At 52.9% G+C, this 22862-nt stretch overlaps 2 protein-coding genes across 2 annotated transcripts; one reads left to right on the top strand and one right to left on the bottom strand.

Moving 5' to 3' along the window:
- Positions 1-282: 282 nt before the first annotated feature.
- CCDC78 (coiled-coil domain containing 78) lies at positions 283-13810 on the bottom strand (the record flags this gene model as incomplete). The annotated part of the gene is made up of 14 exons (XM_082064408.1): positions 283-524; positions 1180-1280; positions 2675-2741; positions 4395-4438; positions 5110-5281; positions 5834-6045; positions 7096-7221; positions 7661-7739; positions 8344-8432; positions 9243-9416; positions 12620-12799; positions 13075-13161; positions 13370-13498; positions 13733-13810. The coding sequence occupies 14 exons, from the start codon at positions 13808-13810 to the stop codon at positions 398-400; spliced, it is 1665 nt and encodes a 554-aa protein (XP_081920534.1). The 3' UTR covers positions 283-397.
- Positions 13811-20349: 6539 nt separating this feature from the next.
- On the top strand, positions 20350-22774 carry IGFALS (insulin like growth factor binding protein acid labile subunit; the record flags this gene model as incomplete). The annotated part of the gene is made up of 2 exons (XM_082064392.1): positions 20350-20365; positions 20961-22774. The coding sequence occupies 2 exons, from the start codon at positions 20350-20352 to the stop codon at positions 22772-22774; spliced, it is 1830 nt and encodes a 609-aa protein (XP_081920518.1).
- Positions 22775-22862: the final 88 nt, after the last annotated feature.

Genomic DNA, 22862 nt, shown 5'->3' with positions numbered 1-22862 from the left:
ACCTTCTTAGACCAAAGTCTAGCTTGAACCAGCCCTGGCCTTATCTCTTAGAAGCTGAGAAAGGAGCAAAGGCAGCAATGGGAACTTGTCCCTGCAGCCTAACAGTAAAAAGATGCCTGGGAACATGACCCTGTGTCCTGAGGCGTGATGTGCTTGGGGAACAGCAGAATTCCTACAGGCGAGGGGTCAGAGGATAGATGAGATGCAGTTGTCTCATCCCATTTTAGTACTGTTAATTTGAGACGGAGAACACCCACGTGGTTTCCCTCACTGTGCCTCCCAGCTCTCAGACAGGGACGGATACTTGCCATGGCCAGCCCACACAACAGAAAGCTCCTTCCTTTTGAATCCTGCTCTTTCCTCTGATCATGCTGCTGCTGAGAGCCACAGGGAAGAGCTACGGTTTGTGGCTGACGGTCCTTCTGGCTCTGGGCAGGGAGTGAGTATTGGCGGCCCCAGCACTGAGCACGCGTGACACCTCGCTGCCATCGAGCTTCCTCAGCCGGAGGATCTCCTGCTTGTACCTGCAATGGGGAAGCAGCACCATTACTGCCTGCATGCTTGCAATCCCACGGATAACTCACACACACGAGTGATAAATTTAAATGTACACTTCGCCTTGTGTTTGCTGCATGCTAAAGACACGCAGTGACAGTTAATTCAGACCAGCCAGATCAGGCACAGAGCCAGGCTGGGATCTGAGCCCCTGCAGTTATAAAATCACAGCCTTTTCCCAAGGAAGAGGTGTTTGTTGGCTCTGCCAGGTAACAGTACCAGCAACAAGCCCACTAGTCTGACCCGAGTTCACAGCTGAGCTGGCTGGCAAGTTATGGCAAGCAGAGTTGGGCCATTGATCAGGGGCTGCTGGAGGCTTTGGATTTTAGGCAACCCCTCTCTTAGCTTCCTCCAAAGGATGGGTGAGCACACAGGGAAGGAGGTGTGCGGCTGGGCAGGCCAGACACTGCTCTTCCTGCCCTGCAGAACGTGGCATGGTGGCAGCTGCCCACACAGCTGGACATGCTATGGAACATCAGCTGTGCCAGCAGCGCTGGGGGAAAGCAGCCACGAGGTCAGGTGATGGCAGCGTGGCAGGCATGGCAATGTCACTGGCAATTAGCCTGGGAGGTAAACTCTGAGAATAAAGCAGAGAACACGTGAAGTGGGATGCTGCCATCTCACCTAGCAAGATGCTTATCAATGTATTCCTGCAGCTCCGACACCTGCTCCTCTGCCACCACCGCCCGAGTCAGCAGCTGGCTCCTCTCCCGTTCCAAATCCTCCTGGAGGAGCAAGGAAATGTGGAGAAAACAGGGAAATCTGTGAGATGGGGCTGAAGTTGCTCATTCCCTCTGCCAGGCGAGACCAACCACTTAGCCATCACTCAGCTCTAACACTGCTCAGTGTTTGACTACAGAAGCAACCCAAATCTGATGTGCTCAGGGAAAGGAGCCTGGTGATGACAGCACAGTGTTCTACAGGTACCACCACTCTGGGGCATTGGCTGGGCAGACCAAGCAGCCTTCCCTGGCCAGAGCACAGGCACAGGGGCCAGGGCCACCCCAAGACAGGCAGGAACCCCTGCCTGCCAAGCCATCATTTACTCCCCAGAGGCCTTACAGACAACTGGCAGAGCAGTCGCTAGATTTGGCACTGGGACATAGCGAGCTTTCTCACCTTTCCACTGGTGGTTTGTTGTGAACGGAAACGACCTTCCGTTTTAGGTAAAAAAAAAACCACTTGTTTTTTGCATAGTGTCGCTGGGCAGTAGATCCTCATCCTACCCACATTCACTGCACAGTCCTTGTGTCACTAGGAAGATCTGAGGTGCTTGACTGAGCTCAGCCCCGAGATGCACAGCAGAGCCAGGAGCAGGACCTGCTCCCAGTGCAGCACTCTGATATCTCAGCCACCACATCTCCCTTCTTTTGGCCACAAAGATACACACAGTTTCGGTGTTTAGCTTTACATGACCAGAGAAGGGTGGAGCAGTTCCTCAGGATGGAGGAAGGCATGACATGGAAGTCAGCTGGTAGCACATCTACAGCCTTGTCTGCCACAGAAAGCTGAACCTCTGCTCTGTTTGCAAAGCCCTTTTCCCATGGGCAGCAGTTGGCGTGGTGGGGATCCCAGCACCAACCCTTCTCCCCGGTGCTGCCATCGCTGCCGGGCAGCAAACCCCAGCTCAGCCAAGCCCACACCCAGCGAGCACCACCATGGTTTCATGGGGCAGCAGTGTGGATGGAGAGAGCTGACCTCCCTGCTCTGGGACACCCTGTTCCACAGCGCAGTGCAAACATCCTTGCACCAGAGGGAAGCAGGCTGGGAAGCTGATTCAGATGCAAAGTAGACTTGAAGGAGGTTGAATATGGACCTAGTTTGTTATACAGATACCTCAATCCTTGTCCTGAAACCAGGGAGGCATCAATAAGGTCCAGCAATGAGCAGCCATAAGGATGGCTCTCCTTTTATCAGCAGGGAAAGTACAGCCCCAGTAGATCACTGGCCAGGGACCTGCTAGTGTCACTTGGTGGGATGAGGCCAAAGCCACAGCAAGGCTCTGTAGAAAGCTTCCCCAGCTCCAGCCTGGAGCAGTGTATTGGCCCCAGGTCAGTAGAGCTTTGACACATGGGTAAGGGTTAAGCTTTTATTCAGATGCACTGTTCCAGTGCCCTACCTGGGTGGTGTGTGCGAACTCTCGGAGCTGCTTCCTGACCTCTGCCCAGCCCTCCTCATCCAGCTGCCTAGGAGAGAAAAGCAGATTTTGATCATGCCCAGACATTCAAATCCAGCCCATCTGCAGGTCACACAGCTCTGTTCAGGGGCTGGGCATAACTTGTGTCCATCAGACCATAAACCCCAGACCTCTGAACTCTTCCAATGCCCTGAACTTCTTCAGGGTATGCGATGCCATCCCTGTGCCCATGCACGAGAGTCACAGCCCTTCTGCCAGCCTGGGGTTCCCCACTGCACTGGCTGAGTTTGTTCCAAATTCACATCAACACCCACACATCAGAGGACTCTGTGCAGAAAGAGTCCTGAACCTGACACTGCAGGACTGAATTTGATTGTAATAGAGAGTGATCAATGCCAAATGCTGGGGTTTTTCATGTTTCAGAGCACAAACCCACCCGTTCTGGTCGCTGAGCGCGATAGGTGAGCTGTCTGTGCAGCCCAGCCGTGGGAAAGTTCTTCCTATTCTGTCCCAGTCTGAATAAGCAAAATACAGGTCACATCTGATGCTCGGGGAATTTGGGTTGTATGAAGGGAGGAATGCATTGTGCTCAAGAGCTGCTCCGCTGTGGCTGCCAGAGTTCCCTCTGGCGGCTGCAACCTCCCAGCCCAGGCACACGGAAACCGCGGCCGAGATTTCATGGGAGCAGAAGCAAAGAGAACAATAAACAGTGAAGCCACACAGCTGATAAAGACGAGAAGCAGCAGGAGCTATAGCTGAAGTGCTGCAGTAACACCAGGCCTCCTGTCTCTAGCTAAAGGAACAAGGTAACAGCATGGATAAACCCATCAGCACACAGAAAACAAGTATTTGAAGCGTGCAGTCTCTTGGCAGCTAAAAAAATAAAACCTTAACAACAAAATGAATCACTAAAATTCAGGTTTTGGGCTTTCTGTGCTTGCTCCTGTGGTGAGTCTGACAAAATTAATGCATCTATGCAAGAACTACTACTTCTTTTCAGTGTGGAAAACACGGCAGGGCCTGGTTAAGGCTCAAGACACTCCTCTGGAGCCCAGTGGCTCAGGCACTGACTGACTCCTCAGTCCTGGCATCCAGTTAATGAACTACCTGAGGTGTTTTCTAGGCCACCACATTTTAAAAGGATGAAAAATCTCAGCTCTGATTTCCCCTACACTTTGTTCCACCTCTCCACAGCTATAGTTGATAGAGTTTCAACAGAATAATGGGACAGGGGGAAGAGACACATCAAAAATGAGCAAATAAAGTGCATGTCAGGAAGCCATGGAGGTATCGGTACAGAGTCACCTAAGGGTTCCAGCCCAGCTTCTGTGTTGGGAAAGAGGAGAAACAAAACCTTCCCAAACTGGTGGTGGTTCACTTGCCTTTCTCAGGTTGTGCTCCACCAAAGCACTCAGGCGTATGCTGAACTTCAGCTTCTAAGGAGATCAGCGAGACTAAAAACATGATTAAATCAAACATGTGCTTAAGAGCTTTCTTGGATCAAGGCCCAAATGACCAACTCATTTCACCGCAGGAAACGCTGCACTGAGACGACAGCTGGCTTTTCTTCTCGGATGAGTCCCTATGAGCTCGCTTTCTCCCTATTTATTACTGTCTCCAAGTAAAGCAGAAAAGACCCCTCAATCCACACAGTAAGGATTATTCATAATTACGACTATCCTGAGAAACGAACAGCACTTACTGCTCAGGAGACAGCGGAAAACCAGGGGTTTCTTTCAGCCTTTTCTGAAGGCAAAGGAAGAACAGTATTTCTGTAAGCATTAAACCACCACAATCTCACCACAGTCCCTGCCACTTTCTTCAACAGTAGCACGAAGTATCCCAGCACTCTAACAGCCACCAGTGCCCTGGCAATGAAACTATGTGCAGGACAGTCTTAAGGTTTAGCTTTCCCATCCTCTGAATTTTTAAATAAATGTATTTTGGGCAAATCAAGAGACACGTCTCTGCCCAGGCAGAACCAGTGGGAGGATGTGGAGCTGACTGGCATGTTTCTGAGTGTGGTCTCCTGCTCCCTCAGCTATTTGCGCTGAGGCAAAGGCATTCAAGAACAGAAAGCCCCATCCTATCCTCCCTTACTTGCTGCTTCTTTTAGCAGTGAGTCTGCTGGCCCGGCAGCTTTCCCATAACATCTGCTATTCCTCATCCCCCCAGAGCTCAGAGACCCCAATCTATGGAGCTGTCCAGCCTCTTGGATCTAACTGCAACTCGCACCTATGCAGGACGGTTGAAATGATGAGGGGACTGCTTGGACATCTCGTCTGTTCCCAAAATGAGAACAGACACAACAAATCTCCAGGGAATGCCTGAGGAAGGGGCTGAATCTATAGTTTCTGAGACTCTCCCCACCACCCCCCAGTTTCACCCCCACAGAAAGCCAGCAGCCCTGCCACCACCTTCTGCAATTCATGCAGCTGCATCTCCAGTTTTGCTTTATCCTCCCGTAGCCGGTTTAGCTCCTGGGTTGTGTTTGTCAGCAGCTCTGGGTCTGTGATGGTAAAGTGCAGCTCAGCAGGGCCACAGTCCATAGCGCTGCTTCCCAAGGACCGGATCTGCTCTCGCTGGAGCCTGTAACATGCCAGAGAGGTTAGTCCCTGGTAGCTTTCCTCAGGTAACAGCACTGAACGTTGCTGCGGCTGATGGAGGTACTGTTCGCTTGGGACCTGCTGGTTTCTGGTCACCTGCAAAGGATAAGTGGGAGAGCCCAGCGGTACGCACAATATTCCTGGGAGTGTTTCTGAGGGGAGCTCATCCTAGAGCTATTTGTGGCTTTTATGCCACAAGAATTTCTGCTGCTTCCCACAGCCCAAGCTGTTGAGAGAGCAGAGCTGAGAGGACTGCAGAGACAGCCTGGGAGGCAGGAGTTATTTGTGGTACCTCTGCATGTCTACATCATCCAGTGTGGAATCAATCTTTCACTCTAAATTTTACACAGGAGAAATGCATGTGCAAAGCAGCTCCAGAGTGTCCAGAGCACCCCGATGCTCCTGGCTTGTCAAGAGCAGGGAGATAAACATGCATTCCAGATCCTCTGCTCCGCTTGGGACCCCCCTCTCGGCCAGGGGGCTGGGTGCTACAGGGCACTTCCACGAGGTAGCCCAGATCCTGGCTTTGCCCTACCTGTAAGCAATCAGCAGGTTCTCATGCTTCTTGACCAAGTTCTTCAGGCGTTTCTTGTAGCCACGTGCCGCTCCAGCTAGCTGCTCTTCCCGAGACTTGTAGGAAGCCCTGATGTCCTTCAGCATGTTGTCCACAAAACGTTTCATGTGAACATGATCACCTGGGGCTTTGCTAGGCCCTGTTACATTGCTGGATTTGTTGTCCACATAGTCCTTTAAACGTACAGAGAAAGAAATTGAGGTGATCAAGTCATTCCCAAAGGCATGTAATGTGTTTCCCACAAAGAAGGTCCTGGTGTATTTGTGGTAACAGCAGATAGAATAGGGAATATCTTACAATTTCTAAAAGAAGGAAAGTCTAATTAACTTCCATCATGCCCCTTCCAGACAGGGGTGGCATCTGTACTGTATCAGTGACCCACCCAGGGAAACATGAGTTGACATCGGGAGTTACCATCTCTAGTCCTGTATTCTTTTGACCATGCCCCGCTCTCTCTGCTAGATAGGAGATGCTTCAACGTTGCTCTGTTAGAAATTAAACTATTCTTAATAGCAAAAATTGCTTTGCTTAGTCTCCTGATCACCACACCATGTTCTTTGGTACCAGCTTTCTACCAGCACAGAAGGTCTTGCCAAAACCTGCTTACTGCTACCCAAGGAGGCAGAAAGAATTCGTCCCCATCTCACTGCGCAGTACAATCAGGTATCCATGTCTGCACCTGCCTTGTGCAGAGCCCTCACCACGCTCTGGGGGCCCTGCTTGCACCAAAGGTGCTTGTTCCCAGAGCAGGTCCCAGGCACCCGTGTTACACAGCTCTGTAGCAGACCATGGGGGCTGGCACAGCTCCCTGCAGGGACAGCAGCAGAGTCACCATGGAGGCGGTGACAAAGACAGCCAGAAGTGGCATCGCCTGGCCTGCCAAGGGAAGTTGTCAGGGCAATGGAGATTAGAAGCCAACTGGAAGGCAGCCATTGTAAATAAGAGTATCTTTCAATCCAAGTAATCTGATCAAGAAAGAAAGTCTCAACGGAAACTCACAGACCCTTTAGCGTGGCCATACAGGAAAGCTGGACGAGGAGGGGGGCTGGTATCTCCCCCTAAGAGTTCCCTTCCAGCTACAAGCATGGCTTCCCAAGCCCCACTGCCCGCTCTGCTCCACTGCCCACCAAAGCAGGGAAACAGTAGCAGCCTGCAAGAAGTAGGCAGTGAGCATGGAGAGAGCTCCCCAGGCCAGGAGAGCCCCTGGGGCTGGAGGTACCCACCGCCACGTCCTTGAGGTACTGCGTGAGCCGGGAGCGATATTCCTCATTCAGCTCCTTCAGCCGGAGCTGCAGCTGGGAGTTCTCCGCCTCCACCTCTTGGAGCTGGCTCTGGGAGGTGAGCAGCACCTGGGCACAGCAAACACATGCACTGCAGCTCCATAAGAGATAGGGGACTTCATTTCCAGATATTCAGCTTCACTAGAGCTAGGATGGTCCTGGGTTTTCACAGAAGCCCACTGGAAATGTTTATAGTCTCTATTCCCCTGATACTTTCTGTCATTTGTAATCCTCACCCTGGTGATTTTACCAACTTTCTAAATATCAATGAACAAAATTCCTCCCACCACCTGTGGCAAGCAGCACCTTCCACCATGTGCATCACACTCCTGGAGAAGGAAACTGCACCTTGGTGTGACAAAGTCCCTGGAGAGGGAGACATGTCAGAATACCTCCATACGACACATCCACCCCCTGCTAGCTCCAGGAGAGATGGATGGCACCTAGGAGGAGCGGAGTAGCAGGGGCAGCCCTGGGTTCCGGGGCCTGGAAGGGAGCATGCCCTCACCGCTGACTGCTCCGCCAGCTTCTGCTGCATGTCCCCAATCGCTCCCTTCGCCTCCTGCAGCTCCTTCCCCATCGTGATCCTGGGCACACAGAAAGAAGGTGTATTTGTGTTAAACCCCCAAACTTCTCTGTAGCTCCAATACGGCCAGCTTGGAGAAGGAAATCACTATGGGGTGACAGAAATGTCACAGAGGCAGCTACCAGCCCCCAGATGTGTGCCAACCAGCAGCCCCAGGGCTCTCACAAACAAAGGTGAATGTCCTCTCCAGTAGGAGGATCTAGTTCTACAGTATCTCTGCTGCAGCAGACTTTGCTAAGACACCAACCCAAATCCAGCCTGTTGATGGAAGAACCGCTGTGGGAGTACAGGCTGGGGCTGGATTCACCTCTGGGCCATCACACATTTGTTGTGTGTGCCACAGAAGGTGAATTTTCAGAGGCGTGTAGGCAAGTCAGGTACCTAAACACCACTGACTTCTAAGCACACAGCTGATTCTCTTAAGAGCCTTGAGAATATCGGGTTTTTCTTCTGGGCCTCACTTATTCCAAGGATGAACCATCTTTTCCCACCCTGTACCCCACCAAGGCAGGCTGCCTCCTCTCCTGTGCCCAAGGATCAAATTCAGCTGTAACGAGCTCCACAAATGCCCAGTCAAATAGAAGGACATGCCCTCAAACACTCACACTCTCTCTTCCAGCTTCTGCTGCTGCAAATCATAGGTTTCCTTCAGTTTCTCAAGCTCCACTTTTATGTGATCCTGGTTTCCAAGCAACTGAGGGACAAAGGAAGAGGAAGATTAGACAGGGGGCTGAGCTAAGCAGAGGGATTCATGAGTGGGGAACAAGTGAGGAGAGTCTCCAGCTGAGCACAAGGACAGCTGACCAGTGACATACTGTGGAAAAGACAGGTTTAACTGGAAGTGACCAGTGCCCTGTAGCACACCAGAAGCAGCGTGTGCTCTGGATACAGGGCACGTGGAGGTGCACACGTGTTGTTCCCCCGAGGGAGAGTCTCACTCTGAGTGTCAGTGTCAGCAGCAGCTGGTGGCAGAGCCCAAGCTGGTATCGCATGGGCTGCAGATGGGAAGGAGGCAGGGAGCACCTCAGTGCTCTCAGTTTTGGGAGCTGTATTTCCCAAGTATCAGCAAGAAGAAAATAAGCATGTGTCCTTGTGTCCTCTGTACTTCTTGGCTTTTAAACTCCTGCCTCTGTTCACCCAGGCGCACGGACTGAGGAAGCCACAGCTGCCCTCTCTCAGGTTTTGCCTGCACAAGAGCTGGAGTTATTCTAGTTTCATTTTTCAACTGCAAAGATTAAAGAAAATTTAAAATAAATCAAGGCATCAGATCATCCACAAAATTCAAGTCAGCACCAGGAGGTGTCAGCCACACTTGGAATAAATTCTCCACTCTGCTTCCACAAAGATTCAGGAGCAGACCCCCTCCCCACGTTTCTCTCCAGCTTTTGTTGCTTGTGTTTGGAGGTAACTACATCTTCTGGGTGGTTTTAGTAAGAGACAGAAGAAGGTGCCTGTTAGATCCCTGTTCTCCAAGGAGCCAGCAACAGGGCAGAGAGGTCCTTACCTTCACCTTCGGAGCTGAGAGACGACGCACCATGCCTCGCACTCTTTCCAGCTCGGCAGAGGATTCATCGGCCACGGTGGGGGAGTGGTGCTGGTTGCTCTCTGTGCAGGGAAGGGTGCTCCTGGCATTGGCCAGGTTGAGCAGCTCTAGGCTGAGCTCTTCCTTCTTCATGACCTGCCGGGTCAAACAAGAAGGTAAGAGCTTCTGAAATCCTGCCTCTTCAGCTCCACATACTGTCTATTCAGCACATAACCACTGCTCTTGCTGTGTACACAAGGTGGGCACTCACATCCCCTTCTAAAAGCAAGTTTTATTTTTAGTTCTCTCTCATATGTCCAAAGATATCAGCGATTTTCTAATTCCCATGGAAATCATAGAATCATTTTGGTTGGAAAAGATCTTTAAGATCAAGTCCAACTGTTATAAATGCAGGGTGAGTATCATCGCGACACATCATCATTCACATGTAATCTTACTCCCTCTGCCCATCTCACTCTCGCATTCAGATACAGATCCTGGTGCCAGTCCAGCCCTGGGCATGGCTCTGTCACCACCTCTGCGTCCTGACCTCCAGCCTCCCTCCTCACTCCAACCCTGTACCCTCCGCACAGCTCCCCAACACTTCAGGCATGTCTTTCCCCATACAATGGCTTTGAACAGTGCTGGACTCCATAATGTAAGAGAAGGGCCAGATCTCCATCCATCTAGGCTGACGCCACCCAGATAATTCCAGTTTTGTTTGAACGCATCCCTCCAGCAGCAGCCAGCCCACAGCATGGTGTAGGCAGCAAGATTCAAAGCAGTGCTGGTGTGAATGTGACACATTTCCAAAAGATAAAGAGGATCTGAATGAGAAAGACTCCGTTACAGGTGATCTGGAAGGAACACTGGGGGAATTCATGTCTCACGGGAGGGTTTCTATGTAGATAACAAAGCTTTGATGGGGTTTATGACTGGGGACAAGCTTGAGTAATTGTTACCATGGCAGTGAATCAGGAGGATGGGAGGCAGAGGTCATCTGAGTCATCTGTGGAGAGAATAGCTTATCAAAAGATAGCACAGGGTGGGCTGAGGGAGAGGGGAGAGGAGAAAAGAGGCTGACAAAGAGGTGAGATATACAGCTGTGAAAACTGACAGCTACGCAGAGACAGGCTGCTTGTTCTCCAACCAAAAATGATCCATCTGCAGCTGTCAGCCCTGACAATTTGATCAGAGGGGGTCAACACAAGCACAGAAGTGCCAGCTTAACGAAAGAAAGAGGCAGTCCCAGGTTTGCTATGGGTTTCACTGCCTCCCCTGTGCTCCCAAGCCTGGCCCAGCTCCAGGGAAAACCCCGGCATGGAACAGGTTCACAGGCACTTGGGTTCCCTCTGATGGCCTCACTTCCTACCGCTGATGCAGACGACGTAAACCCGCTGAACAAAAGAGGAGGAGGAAACAGAGAGTCGAGGAAAGGTCAGAGTCTCGCAAAGGAAGAATTTACAGCAAGTTAGAAAACAGGCACAAAGTGCCTGACTGGCATCTTCTGGAAGGCACTTCCCCAGGGACGTGCAAGGCCAGCTCTGCCGCGCTCCTTCGCTGGGGACAGACACAGGGCGATGTGTGAATTGAGCCGGACAATGGGGGCCACGACAATTCAGCAGCTCTAACTGTTCCCGGACAAGGGACCGTGAATGAGCTTGCCGAGCTGCTTCTGCGCCAAGCAGCCATGACAACATATTGGCAAGGTCACAAGTAGCACTTGTAATTGGGAATGTGTAAAAGGTTCATTGTCTCCTCCGAAAGAGCACTGGGGAAGGGGAGGGGGCAGAACCACAGGCTGCTTTTCCCATTTCCTTTGGGAAAGTCCACACTGGGAAAATAATTAGCAAGAGGCCCATGCCGTGACAAGTCCCAGCCTGCCAAGTTGGAGCCTCTTTTGCTTCAGGCAAGGATACTCAGTAGTTGGAGCCAAGAAACTGGGGTAAAATCCTCAGCCTATGAATTACAACATAGCAGTTCACCTTTGACTTTTGGACCCTGCTCCACTATTTCTTCAGGATTCTATGTGGACACATAAATGAATCCATGTGCTTTCACTCTCTGAGACACCCATGTAGAAACAGGGTGTTATTTCCACCAACCTGTTCAACCCATCATTTAGAGGTGTCAGCCACCTGAAAATCCCATTTTTGACTAACACATTGCACCCCCTTGGGGACAAGAAGCAAGGAGAATTGCTGAATGCCAAGCTGTTTCTCCGCAGCCGGGCAGCGCCGTGCCTCAGCAGCGTGCTGCCTTGCCGACAATCGGCTGCACGAGCTCTGCCTCGTGCTCCCGCAGGACGACGGGGGGGGTTCACACCCCTGCAAGCAGCTGAGCTTGCCTCCTCCTAACAAATTTCCATTTTTCAGCTTACAGGAGACACATGATAGCTTCACAAGAGTCACCAACTCACATATTTGCAACAGGATGATCACAACCTCCTATCCTCCTCTACTGGAGCTCTACAGACAATGGCTTACCATAAAGTCAGACTGGACACTGCCTAAACCAACATGCCTGGTCCCAGTCCCACATCTTCCCCTCACAGTTTTGCACAGTGCTGGCATGGTAAACCAGGTCATTTGGCTGAACCAGTGAAACTATCTGCCAAGGGAGGGAGGCTGGAAGGTGTCAGTTATCCGATCCAATTCAAAAAGAAGAAGAAATGGGAGGGGGGAGAGGGAGGGAAGAGAGGAAGGTCTATTGAAGTAGCTATTCTTGCCAAAGAAATACACAAATCTGGGCCCAAAAGACTTTAGTTAATCATCACTAAGCTAAGAGTCACCAGGAAATTCTCTGTACTTTAAGGGACAATCAGCAGCTTGCTTACATTTAGTGTTTTTATAAACTTGCCAACCTGAAAAATTCCAGGCCTCTTTCTACTACCATAAGAAATGAGAAAAACTACAATCAGTTCACGTGCAGCCTGCACAAGCCATGCAGAAAAAAGGGAAACAAAGCGTGCTGGCAGTCAAGAGGGACCTGCAGTGTGCACTCAGACCAGCCCCGCAGTGACCTCTTCATTACTGGTGGTGATGGGGATCTGGGAAGGCATGAAAAGAGAAAGACTCTGACAGCGGGGTGCCCAAAAGAGCATGGCACACAAATCAGCACTGTCCCTGCTGAACAGAGCAGGTTCTGCAAGCTCTGCTAGAAGGTGACCATGTTACATTAAATCCCTGGGCCCTGAAAACAAAACCATGCCCAAGCGATGCCATCTCACAGCTGACAAACCTTACTGAACCTGAGTTGTGACATGGATATGCAACCCCAAGCCAGACAAGCTGGCTGCAGATCAGGTCACGGGGAGACGGAGTCGAGAACACCAAAGCAAACACTACAACCTGTCTTACCTCCTGCTCCAGTTCCTTGCCTAGGGCCAGGTAATTGCTTTTCAAAATGATGTACTCATCCGACAGTTCCTTCCAACTGCTCTCCAGAGTGTGCAGGCGCTTCTGTAAGGCATCCCGCTCCCCAGTGACTTTCTCGCTGCAGAGCTCCAGCTCCAGCACACGGTTCTCCAGGGCCAGGATCTGCAGAGGGCAGGCAGCAGAATTAGACTGTGGCAGAGACCAGCAGCATTCGCAGGGCATTTATTTGACTGAACAGGTTCTGATACGCTATGACTTAGAGAGAGATGAGTTTCATGTGAGTTTCATGGTATTTGCGGTGTCGAAGGGGAATTCATTGCTCTGGCTAAAGCCATGAGCGTGCACCAAGCAAAGCAAAGACTGATGAACAATGAACTGCGGTTCTGGATAAAGGCATTATCAGAGATGAAGCAACTCTACTTCAGACTTTTGGATACCATATTTTTCATTTTGAAGTTCTCCGTCTGATACTGCTCCTTCATTTTGTTTGTCTCAATCTGGAGATCAACAAGGTCTTTGGAAATCTAGGAGAGAGAAAAGACATTTTAAAGGCCATGGACCAATTCTGAGACCAACATACTCTTTCAACAGGTCACACTAGAGAATGTGATCCCAGAACATACACCCCTTAGAAAGAGACCACATTTCCCACCAGATTTTCTACTGCAGACCTACTGGCCTCACGTAGCTTTGCAGCTCAGTTCTCTCCAACTCCTCAAGTATTTGTTTTACCTTCAGTTTTTCCTTTTCACTGAAGACCATTCCAGCTGAGAAATCTGTTTTGGAGCCAGCTGGTTTCCCCATCCTCTCCTGCAGGTCTCCAAGCCCGTACAGCCTCTCATTCCCATCTTGCAGCTGCACCTAGAGACACAAGACAGCTCCAGCAGGTACCAGCCAGCAGAGACCTCCTCTCACCCATGCTATTATCCCACCACAGTGCGGGCAGAAGGGAAGAACACAGCATAACCAGCTTTTCAGAGCCTGAACAGATTGTACATGGGATTTTCAGCTGCCATTTTCCTCCTGCAATTAGGATTTGGTTTGCAGAGTGCTGGTTCCATGACCCAGGAAGGGGTTGCAGACCTTCATACTTACATTTTCATGAGCAAGATGCTGCACACGCTCTGTCAGAGTACTTACATTCTCCTTCTCTGCAACACTTGCAAAATCCATGTGCTCAAAGGTCAGAATCTTTGCACGGTATCAATCCGGCCGCAACTGAAGAGCAAAGGAAGGATCTCTATGGGAGCAACTTTTCCCTTGAGGTAGGGCACAAGCAATGTTGCTAACAACTTTGGTTACTAGCAGGTGCAGCACCCACCTTAAGGTGGAGCCAATTATTAAGGCCACCCGAGGAAAAAAAAACTATGTTTGTCAGGAGGTTTCCATATTTCTAAGACAGCACACAGCAGATACTGAAACAAGCAGCTTAGCAGACACCGCCAGTGAAGGAATATTACCAGCTAGGAGGTACCACTCTGTTTATATCACAGACCATTCCCCAAACCCTGCTGTAGGGATGGCCTTCATCTCTATTGCAGGGATCTTTCAAGAATTTCAGATCAATCAATTAATTAATCCATTAATCCAAACATCTGCTGCAAGACCCTCCAGTAACATCTAACATCAATTTTCCTCAGGGCAATTTTCTCTTGACATCTACAGTCCTTGTGTCTCCTGTGTCCAAAGGGTAAGAGGATCTTTGAGCTATGACCAAGCTGCAGCTGGTGACAGGAAAGGCTTTCCCCAATATATCACTTTGCATCAGAGATGCTATGTGGAAAACTATAACTTATAAAGCAAAGCATGACTGAAACAAACTGCTTAGCCCAGACAGTGCTACATCTGGATTGTGCTGGTCTACACGCTGCTGCTGACTGCAAACAGCGGCCATCCAGGCCTGGACAGGACAACTCCCAAGTGTGTGAGAAGCTACAAGTACTTGAACAGAATCTCTGATGTAAGAGCGAGGGTAATGGAGAATGCAAGGCATGGTGGATAACGCTGGAAGGCCTTGGTGAGCAGCAGCCACAGGGTAAAGTGAATGCTGTAAAATCTCATCATTTTGGTCTTATTATTGCTGCTGTTTTTGTAGAGTGGGTGAGCTTAGGTAGAACTTGTCTCTTACAGAAGAAAAGCTTTGACAATATAATGTTCAAAAAGACCAGAGCTCTGAATAATTTCCTAATATCTGTCAAAGCTAAGAGGGTGAAAAAAGGAGAGGGGCCATCCTGATAGCAGTTCTGTGCTGAGCAGAGTTTACCAACTCCTCACCTAGTCCAGGTTCTTGGAGAAGATCCTGTAGCTTCTCAACATGGATTTTATGAACAGCCATGGAAGTGAGACCCAGAGGATGAGCTCTTTTGGGGCTCAGAGCAAGGAGAAGCTAATGAAACATGCAATTAAGTTTTATCTTTCTGCAAAAGAATTTAACAGACCTGAAGTAATTCTATTAAGGTAATGAAAGTGCTGATAAGAATTCACAGTCTCTGCACACCCACTGCCAAGCAGAAAGTCAAATTCCCACACCGCCTACAGAGCTGAGGGGCTCAGAAGTCTTCAGCGGGTGCTCTGGCACACGAAGGAGCTGAGGCGCAGCTCTGCTCTGCAGGCACACACCATCTCCCACTGGCTCTCAGCCCCACAGGATCTCAGGATGGGCATTCGCAGGGACATGCACAGGCTGGCTCATGCCGCTACCCAAGACAGCCCTGGTGCCAGCAGCGGCGTGCCCAGACCCCTGAGACTCCTAATTCACAGGGGTAAACAGCCCACCCCAGCTCGTCAGCAAAGCCGGGAGCTCCCTGAGCTGCAGGGGTGCCCGTTTCGCCTGGCAGATAGCAATATAGGACTAATTAACATATGGAGTATTATTTTATGCTCCTGCAGTGCCTGTGAGACCCAGGCAAAACCACTTTTGTGGCAGGTGCTGTAGCAGCACCAGAAAAAACAATTACCACTTTTCCCATGGTTTGGAAACATGAAGCAAATTTTATCCTGGCCAACATCACAAATAAGAAAATTGGGCAGAGAGGAACAAGGTTTTTAGGGTGTTATTGCAGCCAAATATCCATCACTGCTCCAGAGCAAAACCAAAGAAAAGTGTATATTTCACAACAGCAGCTCAAGAAGAAACTGCCTGAAGATTTCAAGCACACACCCACCAGACTGATGCCCACTGTTTATTTTCCCCTCTCCCCCAGCACCAGCCAGACCTGCCAGCCCTGGCAGGGGCAACCACCCGGCTCTGCCCGTGCCCGTGTCCCCGCGGTGAGCCGGGAGAGAAGCACAGGGCACAGCCACCGCTCCTGGGGCTTCGGCAGGGCCCGGCGGTAACACAGCCACTGGCTCCATCTGGCTTCCAGCTCCAGCACAGCGAATTTGTATCCGCTACCGGCTCTAGCGGACACCCCTGAGCGGCCAAAGGAGCGCCCCGGTGCCGCGGGAGCATCCCCCGCTGGACCCGCACGTCCGGGGAGCCTGGAGGCCGCAGCCGGTGCGGGGAGCTGCCGAGGGCCGAGCCCTGCGCGGCCCATCATGGGGCAGCACCGGCCGTCGGGGTGATGACCCTGGGGTGACGCCCTGCCGCCGGGGAGGGAGCCGGGCAGAGCGGAAGGCAGCGAGGCCACCCCCACGGCTGGCGGTCGGTGCCCCGGGCCGGGCCTAGTCAAATACCGCCGCGTTCCGTTTCCAGGGCAACGGGCGCGGCCCCTTCCGGAGGAGGGCGGCGAGGCGGCAGCGCCCCCTGGCGGCGGGAGGCCGCGCGGTGCCCGGCAGTGCTATTCCCGGTCCAGCCCCGTCCCGCCGGGCTCCTCCGGGCACCGCGCCCTCCCCGAGGCACAGTTCTTCCTCACATCCAGCCTAAATCCACTCTCTTCCAGTTTAAAACCGTCACCGCTTCTTTTGTCACTACAGGTCCCAGTGTAAAGCTTCTCTCCATCGTTCTTATAAGCCCCTTTATATATTGAAAGGCTTCAGGAAGGTTTTCTCCGGGCTGAACAACCCCGACTGTCTCAGCTTTTCTCCACAGGAGAGCGTCTTTCAGCCCAATGACCATTTCCGTGGTCCCCTCTGGACCCGCTGTGACAGGTCCAGGTCTGCCTTGTGCTGTGTCCCCAGAGCTGGCTGTGTGCTCCGGGGAGACTCACGAGAAGGGGACAATCATCCCCCCACCTGCTGAACATGCTACTTGTTATGCAGCCCAGGAGATGATGGGTTTGTCGGGCTGCAATTGCCCGGTGACAACTCATGTTCCATTTATCACCCCCCAGCATCTCCAGGTGCTTCCCCACAGGGGAGGCTGGACCTGGGCAGGCAGGAGAGCCAGGCAGCAGGCAGCACGGGGGGTCATGGCCATGCAACCCCAGGCAGGAGGAAGGGGTGCAGCCCCTCTGCCACACTCCCTTCCATCCCACCAGCTGGATGCCCCAAGGACCAGGCTGCTCCTCCTTTGCCCACTGCTGGGACAGGCTCTCCTGTCCTTCCCTGTCCCCGTGTGTCTCTAATGCCCTGTTCCCAGGGATTCTCTTTTTACCCCAAAACTCGGGGTTTGGGAAATTTCCCATCTGTGCCTCCGATGATGACACCCCTGAGTCACAGCTTGGGGATGTCCTTGCCTCCCCCAGTCCAACCAGCCTGGCGAGGCTGGTGGAGGTGATGTGGTTTCACGTGGCCACATGGGACACCTGCATGGTAATTAGCATCCCCAGGAGCCGCTGTCACATTGGCCGCCTTTCCCAGCTCCCGCACGAACCTGCTGCAGCGTGGCAGGGTGTGAGCCAGTGCTTGGAGATGCTGATGGGGACCTTTGCCAGCAGCTGCCAAAACCTCTTGTCAGCACTGCCAGGTCCGCATCTTGAGCAACACAGAATGTTTTGTGTGAAAAATGATGAAACACAATTGATGGGGACCAGGATGACCAGAAATGAGGTCAGCCAGCGAGCACTGGGCAAAGCCCATCTCTGCCAGGAGGGTTTCTCTGGGAGGGAGCTTGGTCCCTGCAGGTGTCCCCAGGAGAGTGGCACAAGCTCTGGGATGCCAGTGTCACCTGTCCTGGCTCCCTCCAGTGGCAGCGCCGGGGCTTGCACATTTTTGGTTTGGGATGAGGAGCAGCAGCACTGGTTGCCCTGGCAACGCAAGATGCTCTCTACCAGGCAGGGACAATATTTGGCAACATTTGCTAAAAATACTTCCTAACTCAGCTGTGAAAACACCTCCCGTGTCACATCCCTGCTCCTCCCCAGGGCTCAAGCTGGGTCAGGGCTGTCCCTGCTGGTACCCAGAGCTGGCCCTGGGCCACTTGCCGTGGGTGGGGGGATGGATCAGGGAGCTCCAACAGACGTGGCAGGGCCACTAGCACCAGTCCCTCTGCAGCTCAGCCAGCTGGAGTATCTGGGAACAGAAGGTGGAGCCAGGGACAGCTGGTGGCATTTTTACCCACAAGAATGGATAGGGGGGAGAAGCCCTGGGGAGGGACCTGTAGGCATGGGAGGGCTTCTGGGGAAGGTAATGATTCCTTAGAGTTTAAATAGGTTTAAAAGCTTTTTAAAAAATGATTTTACTGCTTTTCCTCTAATACCATTACAACCTTCTCCATGGCAACCAGGTGGAGTGGCTCAGACTTTGGTCCCAGCTGGGAAGATTAACTGCTGGAGCTGAAATGATGGGGGGATCAGTTGGGGAGGTCAGTGCTGGCCAAGGCCATGGTGGGAGGAAGACACCCATGGTGAGGACCCTATGGGGGTTGCCATGCCACATCGCCGTGTGCAGGCACGAGGTGCTCGTGTGCAGGATGGGCTCACGGTGATGCTGGTGGGACCAACCGTGCCACAGGGGCTGAGCATCCCCTGCCATGGGTGGTGGTGGGACACATCTGCAGGAGGTGACCTCATGGAGGTTTAAAGGTGACGATGGGTCGGGCTCTTCCCTGTACCACAGCCATATTGGGAAAGGAATTTGCTTATTTACCCTCTTTATTTTCCCTTTGCAGCTCTGATATTTTCCCAGAAAAAGAGCTGTTGGAGGCAGGGATAAACCCACTCCCAGCCACAGGTAGAGCTCATTTAAACTTCCCAAAGAAGTTTTGTGGGTTTTGGCTGGCTGGTCTGTGCTGGTTCAGCTCTTTTTAGCTTCCAGATTGATTACACCTTGTGTCAATATGTGCTTAGCGCTTATGAGTGGGTGAGTGTATCTCCATCTCTCATTTCTGCCTTCTGATCTATAATTTCCCAGAAGAGATGACTAAAAATAGAGGGGGAGGAGAGCACCTCTCAGGGCCACAAAGAAAGGGAGAAACCAGTGCTTGTGGGAAAGTTGAGTTGCGAGACTGGAGCCTGGCTGCCTCCCACCAGCGCCTCTTCCCATGAGCATGAACCTGCTTTGGCTGGTGAGAATGTTGCTTAACACTGCTCAAGTTAAGTGGTGAAGAGCTGAGCTGTGCCCTGGGGAGATGCCAGGCTCCCACGGTGATGGGTGAGGTGGAAGCATGGTGGGGATGCCCATGGCGTAGGGCTGGTGACAGAGAGCATCCCTGCTCTATCTCCACCTCGGAGACAGGCACAGGTAGATCTGCGGGTGGGAAGAGGATCAGCAGCAGTGGAAGACACCTGTTCCTGGATCCATGGATGTGAACGATGCCAGCCCTCAAGGAGGAATGGGGATACCGGGGCATTGGGAAGGGTTGGCCACAGTTTTTCCATCCAGCAGCCACTGGCGCACACAGCTCCTCTCACTGGGGCAGAAGTTACTTTTTTTTTTCTTATTTTCTCTTTCCTAGAAAGTGGTAAAAGCTTCTGCAAAAGCCATGCTGAACGCTGGTGGGGAAAAAACCTGGGACACAGAATGAGGTCACCAGCCTCCCTGGGGTGGTTTTGATGAGCTGCCAGGCAGAGAGAGCGATCCACCAGCCCCAGAGCATCATCTGCTATCGTCCCACCACATGTGGGGCTGGCAGAGGAGCTGAGAGGTCTTGGCAGCCATCGATTCCCCAGTGGGACCTGGGCTTTGCTCTTCGCTTCCCCTGTGGCACAAAAGCAATAAGCTGAGAGGTGCTGCACCTTCAACACCATCTCCACCCATGAAGCAGATATACCTGCAGGAGGGGACTGTGGGTTCAGCCACACAGAGAAGAACTTTTTCCCATTTTCCAACACATCTCCCACTTCCACCACCATAAAACCTTGGGTGTTTCAGCTCACATCCCAGTCAGGGTAATCCTCCCAGCCCCCTGTGCAATATGGATGCTGTGAGCCCCTGTATGTTTTTTTCAGGTCCCAATGCTGGGGCTCACCCCAATGCGTCCCCAGCAGGGTGGGGCTGCCCCCTCCATCCCTGAGTGCTCACTGTTCACCAGACCCATCTCCAGCAGGACTGTCCTCATCCAGGACCACTGTCCCCACTACAGCCTGTCCTCCTCAGCCTCTCATTTCACCCCTCCCTTCCGAAGCTGCAATAAAGGCAGTTACAGACTGGGGGGAAAAGCAAGGAGCCCATCCCAGGTCATGCTTGCCCTGACTGCACCATTCTAGGGAGCTCAGCCCCTGTCCCATCACCCCAGCCACACCGTTCTGGGGGCTCAGCCTATATCCCATCCCAGCACCAGTGGGGTTAAGCCCAGGCAGGCAGGCGGCTGGACGGGCTTCAAGGTGGTTGCTCCATCCATCCCTGCGCAGTCAGCAGGGCCGGAGAGCAGAGAGGCAGTGCTGCCCGCCACCATGAGCGCAGGCAAAGGTAAGGCCAGGGGGGTCCCCACTCTCCCCCAGTCCAGGGGGGACAGGTGGGGCTGGGGGGGAGACGCTACAACTCTGTGGGGGCCTCGCGCTCAAGTCACCCTGAGCTTTTCTCTCCTCTCTGCTGCTAATAAGGTATTTTGGGAGCTCCTGTAGCATCTCAGGTCACAAACCTGGACAGGGGTGCAGGGAGGGACGGGGGCTGCAGCACCGAGACCCCTCAGCTCCAAGGAAAAGCAAATTAAAGGGGTGCAGGTGGGGAGGAAGGAGAGGGGGCCGGGATGTTGCAACTGGCTTTTCCCCAGGGGAAGGGAATACAGAGGGAGGAATTTCAGGGGTCCATGCATCTGAGGGGTCTGAGCTGTGGCAGGAATGGGAGGATGGTCCCATGCTCTCTCCCAAAGGCAGATCCAGCCTCTGAAACCTCCTGCAGCTGCCCAGCATGTGTGACGGGCTGGGACTGAACCCTCCATCCACCCACCCACCCCTCCTCGGCAGCACAGGCAGCCAGGAGGGTCTGGGGGGCTCCTGGAGGGGTCCCATGGGGCAGCCATCACCCCACACTGACAGTGCATCCTTTCCTCTGCACTCCACAGCGGGCATCACCCTCCTGCTCCCCTTGGCCCTGCTGCTGGCCTCTGCCTCCCAGCCCCCAGGGGGGGACACCCCAAAGGACCAGGGGGACGTAGACCCCCCGCGCTGCCCCAGCCCTTGCGCCTGCAGCTTGGACGACTACAGTGAGGAGCTCAACGTCTTCTGCAGCGCCCGCAATCTGACGCGTTTGCCCGAGGATGTGCCCCCCAACGCCAAAGCCCTTTGGCTGGATGGCAATAACTTCACCCTGCTGCCGGCCGCTGCCTTCAGGAATGTCTCGGCTCTGGACTTTCTGGACCTGCAGAGCAGCCAGCTGGCTGCTGTGGAGCAGCACGCCTTCCACGGGCTGCGGAGCCTCTACCATCTCCACCTTGAACGCAACCGTCTCAAGCACTTGGCTCCCCACACCTTCCTGCACACCCAGAACCTCGTCTCCCTCAGCCTCAATAACAACTACTTCAGTAAGGTGGAGGAAGGGTTGTTCGCTGGGCTTTCCAACCTCTGGTATCTGAACCTGGGCTGGAACTCACTTGTGGTCCTGCCCGACAAGGTCTTCCATGACTTGCCCAACCTCAGGGAGTTGATCTTGGCTGGCAACAAACTTGCCTACCTCCAGCACCAGCTCTTCTGCAGCCTTACTGAGCTGAAGGAGCTGGACCTAAGCGGGAATGCACTCAAGGGCATCAAGATCAACATCTTTGTCAAGCTGCAGAAGCTACAGAAGCTGTACCTGAACCACAACCAGATCAATGCCATTGCGCCCCGTGCCTTCATGGGCATGAAGTCCCTCCGGTGGTTGGATCTCTCCCACAACCGGCTCATCTCACTGTTTGAGGATACATTTCTGGGCCTCCTGAGCCTGCATGTCCTACGCTTATCCACCAACTCCATCACCAGCCTGAGGCCCAGGACTTTCAAAGACCTCCAGTTCCTGGAGGAGCTGCAGCTGGGGCACAACAGGATCCGGAGCCTGGTGGAAAGGACCTTCGATGGTCTGGGTCAGCTGGAGGTCCTCAGTCTCAACAACAACCAGTTACAAGACATTAGGGCTGGGGCATTCCTGGGGCTGTACAATGTGGCGGTGATGCACTTGTCTGCAAACTGCATCAAGGTTCTCCCTGACTATGTCTTCAAGGGGGTCACCAAGTTGCATAGCCTCCACCTGGAGCACAGCTGCCTTGGCAGGATCCGGGTGAACACTTTCTCCGGCCTGTCCAGCCTGCGGCGACTCTTCTTGCAGCACAACGCCATCTCTGTCATTGAAGACCAAAGCTTCAGTGAACTGCATGAGCTCCTGGAGCTTGACCTCAAGCATAACAGGCTGAGCCACCTCTCCTCCCAGCTCTTTGTGGGTCTGAGCAACTTGGAGTACCTCTTCCTCTCCTCCAACCAGCTCCTGGAGATCTCCCAGGACACCTTCAGCCCACTCCAGAGACTCTTCTGGCTCGACCTCTCTCATAACCAGCTGGAGACGCTGGACAACACCATCATCTCGCCCCTGGCCAACCTGCGGTACCTCAGCCTGAGGAACAACTCGCTGGAGACCTTCTCGGTGGGCTTCCTCTGTGCCTCTTTTGCCCTGGAGCAGCTGTGGCTGGGGGGCAACAACTGGCACTGCAACTGCTCCCTGAAGGGCCTGCGGGACTTCTCCCTACAGCACCCTGTGGTGGTCCCACGTTTTGTGCAGTCTGTGGCTGAGGGGGATGATGCCCATGTCCCCATCTACACCTACAACAACCTCACCTGCCTTCACCCCCCAGCTGTGGCAGGCCTGGACCTCCGTGACACCACCGAGGACAGCTTTGCTCACTGTTGACGTGCGCTGGCCCTTCCCAATGGACATGCCACTTCCTGGCCGTAGCCCCTCACCTGCCACGTCCCTGGCCCTGTCCCCAGCTCGCCAG

This window comes from Streptopelia decaocto, assembly GCF_964273445.1.
Source record: "Streptopelia decaocto genome assembly, chromosome: 13".
In the NCBI taxonomy this organism is placed as follows: Eukaryota; Metazoa; Chordata; class Aves; order Columbiformes; family Columbidae; genus Streptopelia; species Streptopelia decaocto.
Note: the sequence above shows the minus strand (reverse complement) of the source record. Positions and strands in the feature narration are given on the sequence as shown.